General features: G+C 37.8%; 1 protein-coding gene across 14 annotated transcripts in view; it reads left to right on the top strand.

The window, feature by feature from the left end:
* Window positions 1-26,072, top strand: part of DST (dystonin) — a 494,203-nt gene that overhangs the window by 277,396 nt on the left and 190,735 nt on the right. For all 14 annotated transcript variants that reach the window (XM_024929292.4, XM_063604922.1, XM_008954352.4 and 11 more), the window contains 3 exons: window positions 4,006-4,172; window positions 23,663-23,775; window positions 23,875-23,981. In XM_024929292.4, the coding sequence (XP_024785060.4) occupies window positions 4,006-4,172; window positions 23,663-23,775; window positions 23,875-23,981 (387 nt within the window). The remainder of the gene's footprint in view (window positions 1-4,005; window positions 4,173-23,662; window positions 23,776-23,874; window positions 23,982-26,072) is intronic.

The following is a 26,072-nucleotide window of genomic DNA, read 5'->3' as shown; positions in this document are numbered from 1 at the left end:
TTCATGAATGAACATGGGATATCTATCCATTTATTCATGACTAATTTCTTTCATCAGTGTTTTCAGTATAAAGGTCTTTTATCTCCTTGGTTAAATTTATTACTAAGTCTTTTTTTTAAGCTATTGTTAATGGGATTGCTTTCTTGATTTCTGTTTTGGATAGGTTGTTGTTATTATGTAAGTTTTAAAGATGAAGAAAGTGAGGCCAGGTGCAGTGGCTCACGCCTGTAATCCCAGCAGTTTGGGAGGCCGAAGCGGGTGAATCACCCGAGGTCAGGAGTTCAAGACCAGCCTGGCCAACATGGTGAAACCCTGTCTCCACTAAAAATACAGAAATTGCCAGATATGTTAGCACATGCCTGTAGTCCCAGCTACTTGGGAGGCTGAGGCAGGAGAATCACTTGAACCCGGGAGGTGGAGGTTGCAGTGAGCCGAGATGGTGCCACTGCACTCCATGCTGAGCGACAGAGTGAGACTCCATCTTAAAAAAAAAAAAAAGAAAGAAAATGGATTTTAGGAGATTATGTGAGTAGTCTGGGTCATTCATTTCATTAACTGTTGGAATTAAGATTTAAACTGAGGCAGCATGAATTGAAACCCTCTCTGATTATCACTACATTGCCTCCGGGTTTTGAAGGGAGGTAGCTTGATTACTTTCTAGAATCTGACCTGAATGTGAAACCATTAACCTGTCATTGGTGGAAGATTCAGGCTGTTCTGCTGAACACACAGATTTCAGATCAGGGATTATGAATGACAACTGAAGACTTAAACAATTTTTAGCATTTAACTTATTTTTTATTTTAATTTTGGTTGCATAGTATCATGAAAAGTCTGATATACTAGTGGCTAATGGTAACAGTATTTTGAAAAATACCTTAAATTGCTATAAGAGGATGATGTTCAGTTTATTGGAAGTAGCAGGAAAAGCTGAAAATGGAGGAGTTAGAATTCACCTGCCCTGCTTGTGGGCCTAGTGGAGTCTGGAACTTGGCTTAATCTTTGATATTTTAAAGCTTGGTTCATAACATTTGAATATGCATTGTAAAATTATATGAATATACCTTTGAATATGCATTTTAAAATTATCGCTTTTTAATAGTGTGTATATGTATAACAGTCTGAAATTGTATTTGTAACAATCTGAAATTCATCTATTGGAAACTTATTTAACAAGAATACATTATTTTCTCTTGACATTTAGGCCATTTTCAGACCTCTAAACTCCTTTAACATCCTTCCTCTGGTAAAACTGTGTAGCACTTGAACCTATTAAGCTGGTACCTTGTAGTTGAACTTTACTGACTTCCCTAGTTAACAGGTAATGCTTTTGTAACTGACTGGCATGGAATTAGCAGAAAACAGTCCCACACAACCCCAGCTATCTACCATTTCTATCTGTCATTATACATACTATCTAGGTGGCTCTTGAATTGTAAGGGTTCCCCAAAACAGTTGATTTTATAATTTTTGAAGGGTTATAGAGACCAAGAGGCTCAACTTTTTCTTTTCTTTTATTTCTTGTTTTTTTTTGTTTTGTTTTGTTTTGTTTTTGATTTTAAGGGCCTCACTCTGTTGTCCAGGCTGGAGCGCAGTGGCGTGATCATGGCTCACTACAGCCTCAACCTCCTCGACTCAGGCGATCTGCCTCAGCTAGTAGCTGGGACTATATGGGCACATGCTATTATGCCAGGCTGATTTTTTTTTTAATAGAGACAGGGTCTCACTATGTTGCCCAGCCTGGTCTTGAACACCTAGGCTCAAGTGATCCTCTCATTTTGGCCTCCCAATGTGCTGGGATTACAAGCGTGAGCCACCGTGCCTGGCCTCAACTTTTTCATTCACAGTTTCCTAGATTAGCTTCTCTGAACCGTTGTGATTGTAGATTTTCATTAGTTTAAGGCAGCAAACTTAAAAAACTTATTCTTTTATTCCTCTCTATGGGGAAGAGAGTTAAGAAAATAATAAAGTCAAGGTTTTACTTCTCCCTTTTTCAGAAAGAATAACAATAACTACAACAATAACATAGCTCACCTGTATTGTGCATGTGCGGACTATGGGCCAGGCATTACGCTGTGCTAATGTTGTTGAATTCTCACAACACGGTATAATTATCATCATCATTTTACAAGTAAGGGAATGGGCTTAAAGCAGTTAAGTAACTTGAGCATGTAAACGGTGGACATGGGACTTAAACTCTTGGGATGTGCCAGAAAGGTACTGTAGCATAATTTTAGACCAGAGTATCATTGGAACTTGGGCCAAAGAATATTGGTAAATTTTATGCTGTTTTTTGTCACATAAAAAAAAAAAAAGAAATTTCTTCTATGTGTACTATATGATGTGTTCATGTGCAGAGTTCTTTTCCATGCTCTGGAGTTTGGCACAGATTCCTGGCAAAGATTATTAAAATTGAGACAGTTTGTTCCGCTTTTAAATCCTGACCATTTGTCAAGCAGAGTGTCTCAGACTATGGCTGAGAGTGAAGCTCCATGGGGCATGGCAGCCTCTGCTGAACACTGGAGAAGGAGTGTGTGAGGCCCCCTGTCATTTCCAACAAGTGAAGTCAGGGGCTGCGAGGCCTGGCAAGGGCTTTCACTGCCACAGCCTTCCTGCCCCGGGTCCCTGGATTGGCTGTGCCTCTGGCTCTGTGGCAGCTGGGAGGAATAAAGGGCTTCCTGTCTGAGCCTGGCACTACCACATGTAACAGGTTTTCTTTGGAGTTTTTTTTAATTCTCTACTTTCAGTTGCTTGACTCTGCCTATTGTGACCTTCTCTGTTGTGTTTATAGTCTGTTAGTAAAACTTTAGACTGAAAAGGGTCCTAAACGTTATCTGCTTCTGCCTCCTCCTCATTTTATAGATAAGGAAGTTGACTTACAAACATGAAATGAATTATTCAAACCTATGAGACTAGGAACCAGGTCTAGAAGCCTGTCTCATGACTGGTCAAGTGATATTTTCCCTGTTACAGAATGATTTGTTCTTCCTATGCCTTGCTTCCCATCTCTGACTTGCTCATTCTGATTCTGGCGTGCAGCCTGTCTTGTTGATCCCTTGGCTTTGCGTCTTGCACTGATTGAGGGAACAGTTGTTGGTGGTGTTAATCTCAGCTTTGGAATTACTGTGTGACCCCTGGTAAAGTCACTTTGTGCCTTAATATAATTATCAGCAGATTAAGTAGGACCCTTATCAAAGAGGTGCTTTTGGGAGAATGTAAATCATGGAAACTTGTAACTTGTTTTATCATTATTCAGTGGAAGAGACTTTTAGAAAACTTCATGAAAACAAAATACAGGAGAAAAAAATCAGTTGATAAAGGTTTCAGGTTGAGCAAGCCAAGCAAGGACTCATGAGAAAATTAGAACTTCTGGCCAAATTGTTATATAATATAGTTAATAGGAGAGAATACTATTTCTTTCGTTGTTCTTTACACAGAATACCTGTTGGATCAAATTCTGCTCTGCAGGTGGTAGTATAGAGTAATTTATAGGTTTTACCTCTGATCTACTTGAACTTGGAAAACACCTCCTTAAGTTGTATTAACAAATCTGATTAGGAAAGAAGAATGTAGAATTTTCAATACTGTAGAGTTTTGGTTTAGTAAAAAGAGAATAAATGCTTTTAAATTGGACACAAATGAGTTAAATCTGACTTTTTCAATCTGTTGTTAACCTCTTTGAAACTCAGATTTCCTATATGTAAAATGGATAAAATTTATTTATTTCCTATATGTAAAATGGGGAAAATTTATAAGGGAGAGGTATGAGGGCTAAATAAAAATAATTATATAGAATAGCTAATGGTTTGATAACTTTCTACATGTGGCACATTCTCTTAAGTGCTGTACACATGTTATCTCATTCAAATCTCTTAACAATCTCATGAAGCGGGAATTGTTATTATCCTAATCTTAGATTTTGGAAAGTGCTTGGCACATAGTAGGTTCTTAATCTGAGTTAGCTTCCTTCCTTCCTAAAGGTTTAACACTTTCTGTTATATCTAGATATCTGATATCCATGTTACTGGAGAGTCAGAGGATATGTCTGCAAAAGAGAGATTGCTACTCTGGACGCAGCAGGCAACAGAGGGTTATGCTGGAATTCGGTGTGAAAATTTCACTACCTGCTGGAGAGATGGAAAATTATTTAATGCCATCATTCATAAATACAGGTATGGAATTTGTGGATTTTTTCCTTATACAACTGTAAGACACATTTCTTTCATCTCTGAATTTTAAAATTATCTTTTATTATTATAGAAGCAAAAGCATGGCAAAAAATTAGAAAATACAGAAAAATTAAAATAAAAAATTGGCCAGGTGCAGTGGCCCATGCCTGTAATCCCAGGACTTAGGGAAGCCAAAGTGGGTAGATTGCTTGAGCCTGGGAGTTCGAGAACAGCCTTGGCAAAAGGGTAAAACCCTCTCTCTACAAAAAAATACAAAAAATTAGCTTGGCACGGTGGCAAGCACCTGTATTTCCAGCTACTCCGGAGGTCAAGGCTGCGGTGAGCTGTGATCGTGTGACTGCACTGCAGCCTGAGTCACAGGGTGAGACTCTGGCTTAAGAAAATAAAAAAAAAAAGTTTAAAAATCACGTTTCCACTACTTAGAGGCCATGATTCTGAATTGTAGCGTACACACACACACACACACACACACACACACACACACACACACGGGCACTCGCACACACAGCTGTAATATGTCTTCGGATGTTGGCAGTAACTTCGCAGATAGCAGACTTTGATTTTGCCTCTAAAGAACTGCTGAGTTTGAAGGTTAGAGTTTAGTTTGGACTTGTAGCCCACAAGTTTCCAGTTCATATCTCCTAGTCTAATTACTCTAGTGAGTGGGCTTAACAATTGCCAGTTTTGGGGTGGTAAATAGTTTCCTGGTGAGCATTATTAACAGCTAAATCCACGCTAATACTTACATAGCACTTACTAAGTGCCAGACACTGTTCTAAGCAGTTTACATATATTAATTCATTTTCTCCTCACAACATCCCTATTGTCATCCCAGTAAACAGACAGAAACTGAGACCCAGTAAATACTTGGCTTGCAGTCATACAGCCAGCGAGTGGCAGACTTGGAACTCAAACCTAGGCAATCTGGCTCTTGAGTTCATGTTCTTATTGCCTTATAAGAAGCTAAATCCCCAGAAAGTATTTATTGAAAATTATATATTACTTTTTCTTTTTTTTTTTTTTTTTGAGATGAAGTCTTGCACTATCACCCAGGCTAGAGTGCAGTGGCATGATCTCAGCTCACTGCAGCCTCCACCTCCCAGGTTCAAGTGATTCTCCTGCCTCAGCCTCCTGAGAAGCTGGGACTACAGGCATATGCCACCACACCCGGCTAATTTTTGTATTTTTAGTAGAGATGGGGTTTCACCATTTTGGCCAGGCTGGTCTTGAACTCCTGACCTCAGGTGATCCCCTCACCTTGGCCTCCCAAAGTGCTAGGATTACAGGCTGAAAACTATATATTTCTTTACCTCAGTTTTTTTTTTTTTTTGGTTTTACAAATATTATGTCAGGTTGTTGAATAACTTGCTATATTTCTAAAGCTATGAAGTCATTAAATTATAAACTATATATAAACTATAAAGTCATTAAACTAACCAATTTATTTGATTACAATAAAAATAATTATATAGGATAGTTAATGGTTTGATTACTTTCTCGTTCTCTTAAATGCTATACTCGTGTTCTCTCATTCAAATCTCCTGACGATCTCATAAAGCAGGAATTGTTATTATCCAGCTTTTACAGATAAGGAACCTTAGGTTTACCAAGTTTATACTGCTAATAAGTTAGAGAATTAAGACTCAAAACCAGCTCTGTTTGATTTGACATCCCGTTCTCTTCCTCTCTTTCCTCTTTCTTCCTTCCTTTCACTTCTCTTTTCTCTCCCCTTTTCTTTCTCCCTTTTTATTTTGGAAATTTCAACGTCTAAAAACTGTAATGAATCCTCCACATATACACACTCAGGAGCCCCTATTTTTATTTTATTTAATTAATTAATTAATTAATTTTTTGAGACGGAGTTTTGTTCTTGTTGCCCCGGCTAGAGTGCAATGGCATGATCTCAGCTCACTGCAACCTCTGCCTCCCAGGTTCAAGCGATTCTCCTGCCTCAGCCTCTCAAGTAGCTGGGATTGCAGGTGCCTGCCACCACTCCCGGCTAATTTTTAAAAATTTTTAAAATTTATTTTTAGTAGAGACAGGATTTCACCATGTCGGCCAGGCTGGTCTTGAACTCCTTACTTCAGGTGATCCACTTACCTCAGCCTCCCAATGTGCTAGGATTACAGGCATGAGCCACCGTGCCTGGCCACGTGAGCCACCATGCCTGGCCCCTATTTTAAAATACTATAATTGTATCCTTCCTTTGTGGAACAACATTTAAATAGAGGTGGGTGTAGGTTGCTGAATCGAAAAGAAAAACCAGGATCAACTTGCCTACACTTGTTTAAAGCACCAGATCTTCTTGAGTGAAGGTTTAGTGGCTGTAGACACAGCCATCATCATATTACACTTTCCAGGTGACTTAGAATGAGAGGCCATGAGAAGGCTGTGCAGCTGGACACATTCTATACTTGGAATGATAGAATCTTTGTGGCCTTTGAATTAAAATATTTTAATTGTGATACCTAAAGTATTTGTAACAGTGCATCTTTGAGGGTGTGTTCTGCTCTCTCCTTTGAAGTTTTTTAGGCAGAAGCAAAATATGGGATCCAGCTAGTCTTCTAAAATAACCTACTTTTGGCAGGGAGGATGAGGCCGGAGGATTGCTTGAGGCCAGCAGTTTGAGACCAACCTGGACAATATAGCAAGACCCCATCTCTAAAAAAATAAAATACATTAGAAAAACCCCTACTTTTAAAAACAATGGCCTCTGGACATTGTCTCTGTGGTACTCATGAATAATTATAAGTACAAATTGGTGTATGTGTGTGTGTGTATATATATATATATAATATATATAAAATACATATATAAATATAAATATATAAAATATATATATTATATATAAATATATATATAATATATATATAAAATATATATGTATATAATGCATTTTTCTCCTAAGTACTTAAATATTTCATTTTGTGTGTCAGAGATCCTAAAATTTCCTACAAAAGCTTGATGTCATAGAGCTCTTACTGCTTTAGGTGAGAATTTGAGTCTTTGAATTAGTTATTTGTTTTGAACTTTTATTTTGGCAGAAATACCTTTTTAGAACAATGTTTAGCTTTAACTTAGGACTTTGGTTTTCCTAGTTTGCTTTATTTTCCTTTGTTAAGGTTCATGGTTAAAATACCATATATCAGGTTTAAATGCTTACAAGATTTTTTTGTTGCTGAAATTCTGTTGTTGTCCTGTGGCTTATAAAATATTATTGTGGTTTCTTTCACTAGAAGAAACCTTTCATCTGTAGAACTTCGTTTTTAGTTGAAGTCATTGAGCCTTTCTTTACTTGAAAAGAAAATTAAGTACTTTTCTTCCAGCATATGAAAAAATTAAATGAAGAGAGTTGAATTGTGTGTATTTCTCGCTGTTGAATGCCTTGATTTATTCTAAAAGAAAAAAGAGACAAAATTATAAACAATCAAAATATCACCATGAGCAAATTTTTTGATATTGGACAATAATGATCACATTTAGAGAGTAATGTCTTGGCTGGGTGCCCTGGCTCACGCCTATAATCCCAGCACTTTGGGAAGCTGAGGCAGGAGGATTGCTGGAGCTCAGGAGTTGGAGACCAGCCTGGGCAGCACACCAAGACCCCATCTCTACAGAAAATTTAAAAATTAGCCAGGCATGGTGGCATACACCTGTAGAGATTTTAGAGTTAGAATTTAGAATTTTCTTTGGAGTTTTTTTTTTTTAATTCTCTACTTTCAGTTGCTTGACTCTGCCTATTGTGACCTCTGACTTCTGTGTTGTATTTGTAGTCTGTTAGTACAGCTTTAGACTAAAAAGGGTCCTAAACGTTACCTGCTTCTGCCTCCACCTCATTTTCTTCTTGGGAGTCTGAGGTGGGTGGATAGCTTGAGTCCAGGAGGTCGAGGCTGCAGTGAGTTGTGACTGTGTCACTGCACTCCAGGGTAGGTGACACAGCAAGACCCTGTCTCAAAAAAAAAAAAAAAAAAAGAGTAGTTTTTTACTTAATAATTGTTTTTACTTGATAATTATTCCCATAAGTTTTGTGCTGTATTTGGATTTGTTGTGGAAAATGTCCATTTTATTGGGCTTTATTTTTTGTATCTAGATCAAACATTTATATGGATTTTACTTGGCTTTGTCAATAAAAATTATCTGAGGTGGCACAGTGGGTTTGGTTTCTGTTGGTTGCTGTAGTGGATGAAAAGAGAGATGTGGTTATCCCTATGTAGCAAATTTGCATACTCAAGATAGAATAGGAAATTTTTCTCCAGAGATTAGAAGGAAAATATATTTTTTACTTAAAAGCAAACCAATATTATATGTGATAGGTGACTTAGTAAGATTTTTGGTGCGTATCTTCTAAAGATTTAGAAATATTGATCTGAAATAGGAACAGAGCAATAGCATCCTTCACATTTTGTATTAATATAAATTATACTGTTATAAGTTATTAATCAAATATATTAATTTGGATTGTCCAGCACATTTTTATTAGTGTTTCCATGTAGAATATGACTCTTGAAAATAAAAAGAATGTTTGTTAGCCCCATAAAGAGTATTTGTTTTACTAACAATTCAGTATCCTAAAATTTTCCATAGAAAATATAATTTTCTAATTGTCATGTTTCTTGAGAGAATTAATATGTGAAATAACAATGAAAAGAAATTTTTATAATAAGTGTAATTTATAGATGTTACAGAATAAAAATGATCCATGAAGTTAAAAAGTAAGTAACAGTCACAAAGTAGTTACCTAAGAAATAGATGTATAATGTTGGCCATGTGGCAGTTTCTGTCCTAGCTGTTTTTTAATGTGTTAGCTTTTAAAATTACCACAATCCTGTGAAATAGATTGTGACTCCATTTTTAAAACAATTTCAACTTTTATTTTAGATTCTAGGGGTATATGTGCAGGTTTGTTACTTGGGTATATTACATGATGCTGAGGTTTAGGGTACAACTGGTCCTGTCACCCACGTAGTGAGCATCACACCTAATAAGTAGTTTTCAGCCCTTGCCCCCACCCCATAGTAGTCCCCAGTGTCTGGTTGTTGCCGTCTTTATGGCATGACTTCATTTTTATCAATAAAGAAACGGAGGCTCAAAGAGTAACTCATATTTTTGACATCACATACCTTTTACATAACGGAGGTGGTTGCTCCGAATTCTCATCTTCATATACTTCCATGTAACTACTTACATAATTTCCTTTAGGCAAACTAGATTTAAAGAAATGAAACTGTTGATCAGAACAACTGTGATAGCGCATTCTTGAAGCTCAATGATATTTTCAGCAAAGATATATGAAAATTATCGATGAACCTGAGAAATGACTAAATGAATAGTACCATATACAACTGACAACTAAAGTCTTTGGCCCTTGTAAGAAATTAATGAGGGTTTAATTTAGTTGTTTAACTAATTAGTTACCAAAATTGTTTAACCTTAATTAATGAGGGTTTAATGAAGTTGTTTAACTTAGAGTTAGCCTTAGAGTTTAACTTAGAATTAGCTACCTATGAAAATAGCATCAGCCACAACTCATAACAACATAAGGAAAATTATGGATAATAAAAGAACTTAAGATTTTTAGAATGAGTAAGAGCAAAATCACAGCGAAATTAAGCAGTTTTAGTATGTCACATTATCCTAAAGAGGATGAAGAGCCTGGATTATGTAATGGGGTAGTAAGAATGACAAAGTTATATGATTTAGTGGAAGAGATTGCAAGGGATAGTTCTATAGCTTCTATTTAAATAGGTCACTGATAAATACATTATGTCTTTCTATTAAATCTGTGTTAGGAAATTCTGTTCATAATTCCTTCTAGGAATTTCTGTGTGTTATGTTCAGTTTTCAGTGGAAAAGTTTCAAATAATAAAAATACTACATACCTATACTAGTTTCTGCTTGTTCTGTTTGTATACTTTAACTTTTTTTTAGAATATAATACAACCTTTTTGCTAAAAACCACAACTGGTAAGAGATCTTGGGTAAATAAGCCTTACTATTGCCCCTAACCTTACCTTAATTTTCAATCAAAAGACTAACAAAGAATACTGATTTGATGAACTTAGATCAAAAGGTTGTCACAAAAACATCTGGTGTGTAAGGAGATTAAAAGCAAGAGAGGATAAAGTAGAATTAACCAAGAGCCAATAGGCAAGGGATCCTAGGAGTATCCTTTAAACACTAGTGGATTAATAAGTCACCAAGAGTTAGGGTTGATATAGAGGAGTGAAATCCCAGACAGTAGTGCTTGTTCCTCAGAGGTAGGTGTTACAAGCAGAGGGTTCAGCTCTCCTCTTATTTAAGGGTTTGCCGAGGCATCACAGTAAAATTGACTTGTTTCTTTTTGAGAGAGGTAAAGCTCTGACTTCCAGCTTGAAATTTAGCCTCTGACTTGTCTGGCTTCTCTCATTCTCTCCAAGTAGATATCTGCCCTAGAACATTAATGAAAGCCAAATTCCAAAACAGCAGTGCCTAACATTGCTCTGTGTGCAAACAAGTCTGCCTGAGCAGGCATGAACATGAATATGTACCTGAAGGCCAGAGAGAACAGTGCAGAATGTGCAGGAGGCTTTGCAAATCTGAGGTGGCTGTATGGAAAGACACTAAGTATGTCAAGACTAAAACTAGAGGTGTGTGTGTTTGAAGAGATTATTTCTGCTTACTAGTTTCTGCCTATCTTATGCTTGTTTTAAATTTATCTCATTCATTTATTTAAATTGCCTTTAAAAAATAAAAATAAAAAAGCTAAACATAAATAAATAAATAATTTTCCTTTTAATGCCCCTGGCAGTCTTTTCATAGGTTTGTTTTAAATATGTTAGCCAATTAAGACTCAAAATTTTGGGAATAGGTTGTATGCAGGAGCAAAGCAGTCAAATGTTTTCTAATTAAGCAGCCAGGAACTTTTCACTTGTCTGAGTATGTAGTTGGATAGCAATTATTTTGTCCATTGTTTGCATTTTGAATGAGAATATAATAGGGCCATCATATTTCATTATATTAAAGTTTAAAGATGCTGTAATTGTGAAGGTTAGATTGTAAAGCTGTGGTCAGAGTCATCTTGTTTAATAGCATGACCTGGAGGCCGATGATTCAGTCACATGCGTGAATTCAGTCACACCTTAGAAGCTAAACTGGATTGGACTGGTTTAATACCGGGAGGAGGCCCTTTAGGGTTTGAAATGTTCCCATAGGAAGTTGGCTTAATGTTGACTTAGCCTTCAGGCTGCAGAATCCATAGGTATGAGGGTGTATGCATGTGTGTGCATACACATGGCCATGGGCTGTAGTTTGGCCACAAGCCAGACACACACAGAGCCTGAAAGTTATCAATTAAAAAGTAGTTAACAGTATTTCAGCTTGTGTAGAAAAAATCAAATTGCTTATTTACCCTGCCAAGTGAACTCAAAATGATTGAACTTTGAGAACAGAAATGGATGACTTCTAACCATTATCACATTTTAAAATTCTTAAAGAGTTAATGTACACTGCTTATAATGTAGTGCGTCTGCATCCAAGTGAGGTGTAAGAGTTAGTGTCTACATCTGGTGACCATTTTTATTGGATCTATATGGTTTTACCTACAGTTTGGGAGATGTAATTTGGCATGTAATATTTGGAGGAAATATCTGAATATATTACTTTCTTTTTATGTTCCTGGCCTTCTTGCCTAGATTAATTTACAGAAATTCTCTGTAATATGAAGCCTCCCATTACTGTGTGTTTTGTTTTGTTTCTTTGTTTTGTTTTGTTCTGTTTTGTTTTGTTTTGAGATGGAGTCTTGCTCTGTCACCCAGGCTGGAGTGCAGTGGTGCGATCTTGGCTCACTGCAACCTCCACCTCCCGGGTTCAAGCGATTCTCCTGCCTCAGCCTCCCAAGTAGTTGGGACTACAGGCATGCCCCACCATGCCCAGCTAATTTTGTTGTATTTTTAGTAGAGACGGGGTTTCACCATTTTGGTTGGGCTGTTCTGAAACTCCTGACCTCAAATGATCCACCTGCCTTGGCCTCCCAAAGTGCTGGGATTACAGGCATCAGCCACCTCACCCGGCCAAAAAAGATCTTTATAGATGTGATGTAAGGTATAGCCCACATTCTCCTACTTCCATTTTTGAAGCAGAAAACTGAAAAAGTGACACAGCCACGGTAGGAAGATAGCTCATCTGGTTGTCCTCTTCATGGGAGCCTGGCAAACCTAGTTGCAATTTCTACAGCAGGCACTTGTTACCACAGTCCTACTTTTCCTTGTAGCTGTGATTTTTAAAAAATACCATATGGTATTCTCTTGTATGTGTCTAACATTTTGTTTAGAGTGCCTTATTGATGGATATTATGTTGTTTTTTGCTTTTAAAACTGTTGTACTGAACTTTGTACGTGTCTTTGTGAGGCATGTGAATATATCCATAGGATAAGGTCCTGGAAGTGGAATTGCTGGGACAAAAGGTATTACATTTACAATCTTGAGACGTACTTCTGAATTGTCTGCCAAAAGAGTTGCACTGATGCAGACCTCCTCTGCACTGTTTCCCCTCCATGATGCCTTGGAGAAAGAAATACTTCTTAACTTGTTAATTACCTTTTAGCAGGTCTAAGCCCCACTCTGTTTTTTCTATTCTTTCTTTTACTTTGCCCTTTCATTCAGAAAATTATTTCTTTTCAGCTTTTAAAGATGTGCCAGTGATGAAATGGAAGGCCTATGTTTCACTCAGTTTGATGTGCAAGCTGTTACTCTAAGCATGCATGTATTACGAGTTTAGGGGGAAAAATGACGAAGTAAGTTGACAAATTTCAGTGATGTGATCATTTAAAAAGTTAGAGGGTCAGCTGGGCGCGGTGACTCACACCTGTAATCCCGGCACTTTGGGAGGCCAAGGCAGGCGGATCACCTGAGGTCAGGAGTTTAAGACCATCCTGGCCAACATGGAGAAACGGCGGCTCTACTAAAAATACAAAAAGTTAGCCAGGCCTGGTGGCAGGTGCCTGTAATCCCAGCTACTCAGGAGGCTGAGGCAGGGGAATCGCTTGAACCCGGGAGGCGGAGGTTGCAGTGAGCTGAGATGGCACCATTGCACTCCAGCCTGGGCAACAAGAGTGAAACTCAGCCTCAAAAAAAAAAAAAAAAAAAAAACTGTTAGAGTGGGGCTGTCTTGAGTATGAGTGCCTATCACTCTCCTAGAGATTTAGGAAGTATGTAATCAACATGAGTTTCCCCTGCCCCCGCATGCTGCCACTGATCCACTAACAATAGGGCTGTAAAGCCTGAGGGAAGATGGGTTTTGATCAAAACTCTCCTTGCTTAGAAACTTGACAAGTCCTGCCTTTGTCATGTTTCCCTTTAGCATTCTCTTACCTTTCTCTCACATGAAGATTTCTTTTACATTACAGGAGCAGCCGCTGTATGTAACTCTATCTGTTTTTCTTTGATAGGTTCATCTGTTTGTTTTGACACTTCTTGTATTTTGACTTGATTATTCACATTATCATCTTAGCCTGTGATATGAAGTAGTTTGAGATTTAGTTTTCTACCGTAATAAAAATAAATTGATTCCCACTACCCCCTTTTTGGGGAGGGTGTATTTATCCTTATTAGTCACTAAAGTTTACTTAAATTTTCCTTTTATTCACTAAAATATAGGTACTGGAGGAGTTACTTCTCTATCAACATCAATACCATTCTCTGTATTCATTAAAATTTAGGCTGTTAATGGGATTGATTGTTCTTTGTGAAGTGAGAAAGTCATAATTCATTAGATATGTTTTAATTATTGAATTTGTTAGACTCTAACCTTGAAGTACTAACTAAGCTTGCTATAAATATACTGTTTCTCATTTTTGCTGTCTACCTTGTTGTTAATGGAGAGTCACTTTGTAGAAAAAAATATACTGTTTCTCATCTTTGCTGTCTACCTTGTTGTTAATGGAGAGTCACTTTGTAGAAAAAAAAAAAGAATGTTTGAAAAAACTCAGGCACCTAGTTTTGAGAACAAGGGAAAATTACCTTCATAGCTTGTTGCTAATCTGTGCCCAAATATGAGCATGAAGGGATGTCTACACTGAGTTACGCAGGCCTTTTTTTTTTCTTTTTTTTTTTTTGTTGATTGCAAGGTGAGGTGCTTTTTGCACCAATAAGAACAGTAAGGACATGCTAAGTCTGAGCATGATTTAATCGAAACAGTCATCTTCAGGAATTTGTTATGGTAACTTCTCTGCTATCATAGGATAAGTGAGGCATATGATCTTTTGAAAAGCAGATGTTAAGTGGCATATGTGTCTTCAGTCACCTCTGTGTGGGTTGTTCTGTAGTATAGAGGGTGTTCTAAAAATGATCTTTAGGTAAATGGAGTGAGGCTTGTTTTTGTTTTGTTTTACACTTCCACACAATCCCTTTTCAATTCCTTGCAAACTGCTGAGTATGTACTGTTTTGCCAGCAAAGGCTGAGCCTGTATGAACCCAGCCATGTGCTTTGTCTGGGCATGTCCCCACACAGGAAGCACACCAGAGAAAGCGATACTTCAGGGTAGATTGATTTCATTAGAACTTCATCATCACCAGCCTCAAATGGTTCTGGCCAGCAGTCTTTTTCTATCTGTATGAGTAACCCTTCTCTTCCTCACAGCACCTCCTCCCACCACCTTTTCTCAGTGTTAACAGGTGATCTAGACTCCTACTCTCAGAGAAAATTGAAGCCAACAAGTAGAAAGTCTTTTTTGCTACCAAAGACACAAACCTATCTTCTTCTGCATCCATCCTCACCCCCGCTGCTGCTGTTCAACACAGGAGTCCTCTCTCCACATACCCAAAGCCTGTCCCCTCCTGCTGTGCCCTGGATCTTATCTCTGTCATTGCCTTAGAAACCTTTCTTGTATATATTCATCTTTTTCCTTCAATAGATCTTTCTTGTTGGATTTTAAGCATGTTGCAGCCTCTTCTGTTAATAAAACAACAATCAACAAAAACACTCTCCCTTAACTGCATGCTTTATTCCAGCTACTACCTTATATCATTCCTATCCTTCAAGGCCAAAGACCTCAGAAGAGGTGGCAATATCCTCCATCATTTCTTCACTTCATACTCATTCTTCAACACATACTAATCTGGTCTCTTACCCCATAATTCATTAAAACACTTATTCTTGGGTCATGGGTGACTTCTGTATAGCTAAATCCAGTGGATATTTTTCAGGCCTCATCTTCTTTACATTTTAGTATTTCACCCTATTGGCCATTCTTTTCTTCTTGAAATACTCTCTCCTTTAGCTTTTATGACACTGTACTCCTGGTTTTTCTCCCACTTCTTGTCTGCTCCTGCTCAGTTCCCTCTGTAAACTTGGCCTCTTTCACAAGGCCAGTAAACACTCGAGTTTTTCAAGATTGCGTGTTGGACTTTTTCTTTTCTCTCTGTGTTGTCTCTCATCCATGCTTACAGCCCTAATTACTATAACCGTTGTCATATAACTGGGTTCTGTAGATTTGACTTTCTCAATATCTCCTGACTTGGCCACTTTTTATCCACTGCTGCCACATTCTTCTGTAAGCCACCATGGCCACTTAACTGGATTCTGTGGGAGTTCTTTGACCATTTAAATTTTTTTCTCTGTCCACCCCCAGATCTGATCATTTAATCTCTTCTAATCCTCCTTAATGCATTCTGATGGCTTTTCATAGCTATTGGGGAAAAAGTTTACAATCCTTTAAGACGTTCATGAGAGTCTGCATTGTCTTGGCCCTTTGCCACACATCCAGAGCCATGTCTTACCATGTTCCCCTGGCTGCTGGCTCCCCACTCATGCACTGGTCTCCTTGTATTCCTGTGCCCTTCAACCACAGACCTATGCATGCCTTTTTTCATCACCTGAGTGCTCTTCCACCAGGTTTTCTCCTGGTTTACTCCTGAGCTCCCTTTGGAGCTCTGAGCTCTCCATATGCACAGTGGCTGTTCTCAGTGCCTTACTTCCTGGCACATGGTAAATGCATATTAAATATTGAGTGAATGAATAAATGAATGAACTTGCTAGTTTTTTGACTGGGAAGAATTATTTCTGTGTAGCATACCAAAGCATCAGGTTGTCTTCTCCGATTACCCTTTTATGGTGTTGTTTTTATGCTGATAGATACGTTTTGGTAACCTGTGCACATTGCCCTTTATACTAAGTTTCACAACTACTTTCACGTAAATCTCTTGAGATCTTGGGTAAATCAGTTGAGTTCTTTGAACCTTATGCTATAACCAGCCCATAATGTCCCCCCTCCCATACTCATACACATTTCCAGATGCTCTGTACGTGATTTTTGTTCTAACTTCTGTAATTCTTGATACTCATTTTCTGCAGAAAGAACTGAGACACAGGTTGCAGGATGTGTGTCCAAAGTCAGAGAGCAAATTAGGACTAAATCACAGGACACCTGACTCACAGCTCTGTGCTTTGTGTGTGTGTTCCACCTCAATTTAGGCTTTTCTCTCAAATATGTAAAAACTGTTTTTTAAAAATTTAAAGAATTCCTAGCTACTCGGGAGGCTGGGCTGAGGCAGGAGAATCGCTTGAACCCAGGAGGCAGGGGTTGCAGTGAGCCGAGATTGCGCCACTGCACTCCAGCCTGGCGACAGAGTGAGACTCCATGTCAAAAAAAAAGAATTACGGCCAGGCGCAGTGTCTCATGCCTATAATACCAGCAGTTGGGGGGTGCCGAGGCGAGTGGATCACTTGAGGTCAGGGGTTCGAGACCAGCCTGGCCAACATGGCGAAACCCCGTCTCTGCTAAAAATACAAAAATTAGCTGGGCATGGTGGTAGGTGCCTGTAATCCCAGCTACTTGGGAGGCTGAGGCAGGAGAATTGCTAGAACCTGGGAGGCTGAGGTTGCAGTGAGCTGAGATCGCACCACTGCACTCCAGGGTGGGTGACAGAGTGAGACTCTTGTCTAAAAAGAAATAAATAATAAAAAAAATTAGATTGTGATAAGGTGCATAAAATTTACCATATTAATCAGTTTTAAGTTGATAGTTAAGTGGCATTAAGTACATTTACTTTGTTGTACAACCATCAGCGCCATCCATCTCCAGAGCTCTTTTCATCCAGTGTAACTAAAGCTGTGTACCCATGAAACTCTAATTCCCCATTTCTCTCTCCCCCCACCCGTTGACAACCACCATTCTTCTTTCTGTCTTGTCTTTCCTTTTTAAATTGAGGAAGGAAACTGTGGTCCAGTGTTTTTTCAAGTGATCAGATATCTCAAGTCACAAAGTTTAGGTGGGTTTTTTATTCTGATTAAAAAAAAAAAATGTGACCAAATGCTATCTTTTCCAGGCTTCATTATTTTACAGGGTGCTCCAGAGTTGGGCAAACATAAAATGACATGCCCACCCTCCCTCCTTGCTAACATTTAAATGTGTTCTTTTCTTGTATATTTAATAAAAATAAACACTGAAAAAGAGTTAAAAGGTTCACTGTCTCCTGCTGAGGGCATAAGGCAGTAGCATGTTTCTGCTTGTGGGTGCTTTTGTTTGTGTCGTTATATAACTGCCTGATGACATTGTGGATGTTTTTTCCCCAATACAAAATGCTTATAATCTTGAAAAGAAATTAAATAATTATTAGAAACAAGGGTTTTTAACATGGTTTAGTTATCAAACTTGCCTGATAAGAATCACCTGAGGGAGGGGGGAGAAACTTGTTAAAATGCAGATAACCAGGCCTTTCTTTCTATTCTTAATCGGTATTAGGACCCAAGTGTGGGAAACATTGGTATAGGACGCATTGATGAGTTCTGTTTTGGTAATAATCTGGAACTTCAGCATGTTTCTTATGATTTATTTTTTCTGAGTATGTCAATACACACACATACATATACATATACATTATTGTGTTTCTTTATGGGGGTTACCAATATCATTATCATTTTGCCCAGTAGTAGAAGTATAATTTGTTCTGTATTTTCTTTATTATGTATTCTCAGCTTCATATTGGGTGTTACCGTTTAGATAGTTCTCAGTTTATGATACCAGGATATTGCAGAGAAGAAATCAGGCTCTGTAGTCAGACAGACCTGGGTTGAAACCCTGACTGCCGCTTACCAGATTTGTGTTCTTGGTCAAGTTATATAACTTCCTTATGCTTTGGTGTTTTTCCATCTGTAAATTCAGGATAATAACACAACCTACTGCTTAGGGTCAATTGAGATGATTAAGTGAGATAATGCTTTAAGTCCTTTAATGCATTGCCTGCCACATAGTAGGTATCAGTATTTATTAGTCCCTGTTGTTGTTTTGTGATTGTTATTACTTTATAAGGTATCCCAATTGGCAACATTATCAGAAGCTGAAGCTGAGGGCACATGAGAGCATAAGAAGGGAGGAGAACCTAGAAGCAGCAACATGTGCTTTTTGAAACTTTTATACTTCACCGCTGTTTGTTGTCCTCACTTTGTGCCCACTTTCCAAATTGTTTTTTAGGAGAGACAAAGCCTTTAGGAAACCTCGAAAGGGTGTGTGCTTGTTTAGGATATGGGGAAGCTATGACATTTTACCCTGGTCCATGTGGATTTCGATAAGGATTCCAAAACTTGGCTGGAAGCCATAGATGGTGGTTTTGTCAGTAGAAATTAGTGAAAAGAAAAGGAACAAGCCTAGGATGGAAAATATCTCCAGGAATTTGAAACACTGATATGTCCCAGTCCCCATAGCTCATGTTTTTCTTTATTATTTATTTAATCCTCAAAAGTTAATGTTTTAAGCATTATGCTAGATATTGAGGATATAAACATGGACAAAACACAGGCTCTGCCTTCAGGAAGCCCATGGTTCAATATGAGAGATAGGCAGATATATAGTTATGAAAAATGTGGTAAATACAGAAATGAAGATAACAGACGGCATTTGGGAACAGAGGAAAGTACTTCCCGGAGGAAATGGTGGTGGAACCGAGTCTGCTGAAAGAATTCGAGTTGGCCAGGTAATGTCATGTACGGGGGTGAGGTATGCAGTGGACATTTCTTGAGCAAATAAAAGAGTCAGGAAAAACCTGACATGTTTCTGTTTTTGTACTGGGAAATGGGCTTTGCTCCTCTCCTTACCCCCAAGACTTATGAAAGGGAAATTTCTCAAACATAGGAAAGCAGATGCAGGGTAGCCAGAACCTTACTGTTTGTATCCACATAAATAATGATTGAGTGCCAGCTGAAAGCCAGCACAACCTAACAGACTCTATGAATTTAAGTCACTTTATTTTTTCATCCTTAAAAAAACCCCGATTTGGACTGTGGCCATTGATATTTCCCATATGTGTCTTTTCAGCTATTGTCACATTTTTGGTTCAGGATTTGGTAACATTGTGTCTGCACTAAAGCACTCTTCTCTTAGCTGGCATTTTTCTCTTTCTCTTAGTTAACTTTAATTAGTGTCCTCTCTGCCATGTTTCTAAGTACTTCCTTTCCAAGTACTTTGATGTTGTTTCATGCTCCTTGCAGTTGAGTGTATTGGTGTTTGCCATGATATATTGTGGAAGCCTTCAGTAGTCTGTTGTGCTAATCTTTTTTTTTTTTTTTTTTGAGGCAAAGTCTCTCTTTGTCACCCAGGCTGGGATGCAATGGCGCGATCTTGGCTCACTGCAACCTCCGCCTCTTGGGTTCCAGTGATTCTCCTGCCTCAGCCTCCCGAGTAGCTGGGGTTACAGGCACCCGACACCATGCCTGGCTAAGTTTTGTATTTTTAGTGGAGACCGGGTTTCACCATATTGGCCAGGCTGGTCTGGAATTCCTGACCTCAGGTGATCCTCCCATCTCGGCCTCCAAAAGTGCTGGGATTACAGGCATGAGCCACTGCGCCCAGCCTGTTGTGCTAATCTTTAGCCATTTATATCACTGTAGAAGTCATACGTTCCTGCAGAATCCTATCTAATTCTCATGTGAGCTAATGTATTAATAAAGTTTTGGAGTACTGAAATGTTACCTTGGAGGTATCTATGCCAAAAAAATCTCTCATGCAATTTTTATGTTCAGTTAGCTTTGGCTACCTGTTAATGTAGGTGGTGATATCCTTATACTATATCCATATATATATCTATCTATACATAAATGCCAACATACCTGTATATGTATATATGCATGTGGATATATATATATATATAGCCTAGGGGAGATTGCTCTTTTAAGATGGGTGTTGTATGAAAGATAAACATTACTTTTATCCAAAATTATTTTGTATTATGACAATAGCATTTTTCTATACCTCTCTGCCCTATATTTTTAAACAAATTCAGGGCACCAAGCTTGCATATAAGTGATTTGCAATTTTTAGTTTCACTTCCAATTTCATTTTAAGGCCTTTTCTTGGTTTTATACTTCTAATTTAAAGTTTATGCTATCTTGTATTTTCTTTGTAAGCTACTTTTAATTGCTTATGAAAGAAAAGCTGGGATATAAACATGTTTAAAGATTATAATGTATGATAATTGGGTCATTTTGAAACATTAACATTATCATAGAATAATAAAAAAATAAGAGAATGGCCTTTTTTTCCATAAAAAGACTAGCATTTATTACTTTAAGTGGCAAAGGATCACATTATATGATTTTGAAAGGTTTCCATAAAACAGGCAAGTTACAATAGTTAATGTTCAACTATCTAAAATATAACATGAGAACATGGTCACTATAATATAGTCTAATGCTCTTTGGTTAGTCAAACCTAAGATGGAAATGACATTTCCTGTTAACATTCCACAAAAAGATGTTACAAAGAAATGAAACCTTTAGAATGAAAGTAAGTATCTTCTAAGTGTGAAAAATAAATGAAGTTTTTAAAGGTTGTGTTATCCCAGTGAGACTATGAAGAAAGAAAGTGGTGGACAGGACAGACACAGCACAGGCATCTTCTGGATGCTTCAGAAGAGGAAAGGTAGAGGAAAGACAGGCAGGTAGAGGAAAGACAGATTTGAAAGACAAAGGGACCACCACTCTATTAGGATATGAGCTAAGGGAGGAATAGCATTTTAAATTTTATAGGCTATTACTTTTTCATAGTGGTTTTTTGTGTTTTTTTGAGATGGAGTTTTGCTCTTGTTGTCCAGGTTGGAGTGCAGTGGCATGATCTCGGCTCACTGCAACCTCTGCCTCCTGGGTTCAAGTGATCCTCCTGCCTCAGCCTCCCGAGTAGCTGGGATTACAGGCGCCTGCCATCACGCCTGGCTAATTTTTGCATTTTTAGGAGAGACAGGGTTTCGCCATGTTGGTCAGGCTGGTGTCAAACTCCAGACCTCAGGTGATCTGCCCTCTTCAGCCTCCCAAATGCTGGGATTATAGGTATGAGCCACCGCACCCAGCTTTGTAGTGGTTTTTAAAGTTTTCCCTTTTCCCATTTTTGTTTAACTAATTTTCTTTATCTGCTGTCTTTTAGTGGAGGAAAACCATTTCAGTTTTTGTTCCATTAAAGTGTTAAACATCATGATAAAAGAGATGACTTACTCAGACTCATTGTATTCTACAGCTGCTTTTGTGTTGAAATGACTGTGTCATTCTGAAGGAAGTTTTATGTTTTATTCTCTTAGCTGAAAAACTTGATTCTTCAATGACTTTATTCATTCCCTCTAGGATTACTCAGTGTTTACTTTCTTTGCTAATGGCGGGGTTCTCATAATAACATGCCATGTCTTGTTCTGAGATTTGGCAGACTTAGAAAGTCTGTTTTTTATTTCCCTAAAAGGTGCAAATTTTACGGAAACAAAACGATTTTTTATTGAAAGAACTTCAGATATTTGTTTTTGTCTAGACTGCTATACATACCTGTTTAATAATCTTGAGGTTGGCAGATTCTTCAGATGTTTCTGTGTGAATAAAAAATGTTACTTTTGGAGGTCTGTCATTTACTTCCATAGTTGTCAGTGGATTTATTGTTCCTATAATAATTGTAGGGTCACTTTTAAAAGAGTGGTCATATTGGTGGCAGGTTGAAAACATTAAAGGATTTCCTAATAATTTCCTGGAATATGAGCATGTAGGTGATGGTAACCACATTCCCAGGTTATGAACAATGCAAAGTGATATAAAAGTATAAGATTTTCTCGAAAGGTCTGTTTTCTCACCATAAAAGAGTACAAATTGCCACTTAGCTTTCTAATATTAATGATATATTTTCAAACAGCTTTTCATACAAGCAGCCTGCCAAGTAGTATACAAAATAATCTGCATTTCATTTCTCCCACACCACCTTTGAGCCCTCCCACTCTTTCTGTGGTTTCCCAAATGATTATTTTGAGCAAACAGGAATGCTTGTGGAGCTTGTAGAGAGCCTTTCTTTGTAAGTTATCAACAGGTTCTTACTCAGTGATTTTTTTGGGTGGTGAGTACCACTCTTTTTGAAGGCTTTCCTGTTTCCACATTGTTCCGGTAGTCTTTCAATGCTTTGTTTTTGAGATCCAAGTTTCCTGACTGGCTTCTAGCCTTGAGTGAAGTCTCCAATGTCCATATTTTGCCACTTTCTCTACAAGAAGCATTTGAAGAATCTTTTCCTCTCTCATGTAGATAGAGCTAGCTTCAAAGTTTCTGCATGGTTTAGGGTGTTACGTAAATCTCACAAATTATAAAGATATGAAGTCTGGGATGTGTGACTGTGTGTGCGTAGGGGGGCACATGCACACATGTGTGCTCATGAAAACATAAACTATTGCTTATTTTAGACATTCATTTATGATTCAGATTACTAAGGAACCAAACTACTTACCAACTTATCAGTAGATATTTGTTGAGGGTGTACTATATATCATTCTTTATTACAGCAGAAGGATAAAATACAAAATTTTCTTAATACATAGTACTTGCTATCTTGGAGTTGACGGTTTGGGAGAAACAACATATACATGTACACGAACCAGTGAATTAATAGGACAAGGAAGTCTAAGATTATCCTAAGTGCCATATCGTGGGGTGCAGGCTGGAAGTATGAGTTCAGGAAACAGAGACAGAAATAAGGGCTAGGAAGATCAGCCAGGCTCCACAGAGGAGGTGGAGCTTGATCTCTCCTTGGAAGAATGACTAGGATTATAGAAGACAAAGATGATGTGAAAGGGTATGGTGCAATGGGGAGGCCATGGACACAGCACTGAATTAAGCTACAGGCTTTTTGTCTTAGAGGAAAAACATTGACAGGATGCTGGTTGGATTGGAAAGATGCTGTTGGAGTAGCGTAGCTTAAATCAGTCGAATAGGACAAATACTCATATATATTCTGACTATGATATATTTGTAGACTTTGTTGAAATTTATATATGTTCAAATTGTTATATTTTCATTGTTATATTTGCTTTCGATACAGAAGTGTCTGAGATAAGTGAGCAATGTTAAATGTTTGATGAAAGTCTCTGCATTTTAACGCAGGCTTGGTGTTAATATTAGCAGATGTTGTTATGTAAATGGAAACCTATATAAATATAATGTTGAATTGGCACATGAGAAAACCTAATTAACACAGTGAATTTTTTCCTAGGCCGGACCTGATAGATATGAATACTGTTGCTGTTCAAAGCAACCTTGCAAATTTAGAGCATGCTTTTTACGTAGCAGAAAAAATTGGTGTTATAAGACTTCTGGACCCTGAAGGTGAGTTATTTTCTTGATTATATGTGGACTGGCATGAAAGTCTGATCAAAAGTAATTTATGAACATTGTGAAATAATTAATTTATGTTGCTGTTTTTAGATGTCGATGTCTCCTCACCTGATGAAAAATCAGTAATAACTTATGTGTCATCTCTCTATGATGCATTTCCTAAAGTCCCTGAAGGTGGGGAAGGCATTGGTGCAAATGTGAGTATTGATTTTTCCACACCGGAAGCTGTTGATTCAGTAATGACCAATTGACTGCATTTATTGATAATGATTTTTGCAGTTTTTGAATGTTGAATATATTTTAAAGAATTTGAGTTAATATGCTGTTTGATGAATTGATATTCTATGTATTTCATGACATTATTCTACCATTAAATTTAAAGTATAACTCATTAAAACTTTTGTGTCATAAATAAAAGAGGCTATTTATAGTTACTGATCATCTTATAAATAAAAGGTTTAACTTTCTGAAATTTGGAGTTTTCCATTTTTTAGCTGGCTGCCGTTTTACATTGCTGTATTTGCTATTCTTTTGTATGTATAGAATATCTCACTTTTGAAAACAATTTCAAATTTGTTACCTCATACGATTCTATGAAATAAGTTGGCTAGATAACATTTTTGTGATTTAAAGGAGGACTCCAGAGGAAAATTATTGGATTTGGCCAAATTAGCAGAGCCACTTAGTAAGCAGGGAAAGGTCTCTGACACATAGCTTTGGGCTCTTTATTAGTCTACTATTTCTTAAAGGTTTGTGTAACTCACTTCAGTGATGCTTTTTTTTTTTTTTTTTTTTTTTTTTGGTGGTTATGCTAACAAGTGCTTATGCATTTCTGAAGAGAACAGGAAGCCCAGTATGTGTCACATATTTGGGGATGATCCCCTTCACTTGGATTTCTGCCTTCCTCTTTGCAGATACCTTTTCTCCCCTACATTACTTTGAAGATTTAGGAGCTCATCTTTGATTAGCTCTCTTGGATTAGGAGCTCCCTTTTCTGATTGCTTCTGTCAGTTCTCTGTGCTGTTTCTAGACCTGTTTCCGTATTCTTCCTCAGGTTCTTCTTTTCAAAGACTTCATGCTCTTTGATCCCTGAGTAGCCTGTTCCCATGCTCACCCCTGATGATTCAATGTTGAGCATTGCTTCAGAATGTTTCTTTGGCCATCTCTTGCTGCTGCTTCTCACTACCTCCATGCTGATCCTGCTGCCTATTACTGCAGAACTAGGCCGATAGCTTTCCTACAGCTTTCTGTCTCCATTTTGTTCTTCTTCCCACTGCCTCGGCACACTGTTGCCAAATTAATCTGTCTAAAACCTGATGTCTTTAGCTTGAAAATTTTCAGTGTCTACATATTCCTTGCAAAGTTAAATGCAATCTAGATATTCTGACATTTAAAACTGCAAATATTTATTCTGTTTACCTACATGTTTTAGCTATGATTTCCCAATATGAACTGTTTACTGGTAGCCAGGACATTTCCATGTCAATGTCCTGACTCACTTGGGACTCCCCTTTTATCCACTCTTTCAGCACCCCCACTCACCTCCCCCCATCAATAATTACTTACTGGTCATTGCAGAACATCTCAGATACTGCCTTTCCCAAGAAGCCTTTAGAAACTACTTTAAGGCACAGATATGCTTGCCTGATTCTTATCTCAACTAGCATGTACTACCCGTTTTAGTTATTTCAACATTTCAACACTTAATTAAATACTGCTCTTCATTTTGCCTGTTTATATTATGTATCTCTCTTGCCTCTGCATTTAGACAGTAACTCCTTGACAATAGGTATTATATCTTAAAGTATTTTTTTATTATAACACTCAACACAACCTTTGAACATAATAATAAGCACTCATCAAATACTTAAACAGAGCAGTTGGCAGCCTTCCAAGTTTCCTCCATTTTTAAAGAGTTTGCCTACTGAGTACTTGGATAATCCCACCATATACATTTCCTGTAGTTTGTGTACATATCTGGTTTCCTACATATTGGGTAAGTCTTTTGAGTTTGAGATACATAGTAGATTTAGATCTAAAATAGTTGGCAAAGATGGCAACTAACTTGATTTATGCAAGTTGTTACTGCCCAATCTTGAGCCCTGGTAAACACCCCAAATTGACTTTGGATTTTTTTCTGCTGTGCTTAGATTGAGCCCCCAAAAGCCTTCTAAATACAATACCCCAGGCAGCCACTTTCTTTGGATCAGAATTGGCACTCATAAGGCTAGTGTTAGTGGCCAAATGTTGATAGCAAATTTTACAGGTGTTTATGTGACAGGGATTGG

Source organism: Pan paniscus, chromosome 5 (assembly GCF_029289425.2).
Source record: "Pan paniscus chromosome 5, NHGRI_mPanPan1-v2.0_pri, whole genome shotgun sequence".
In the NCBI taxonomy this organism is placed as follows: domain Eukaryota; kingdom Metazoa; phylum Chordata; class Mammalia; order Primates; family Hominidae; genus Pan; species Pan paniscus.
This window is presented reverse-complemented; position numbering and strand designations above follow the sequence as displayed.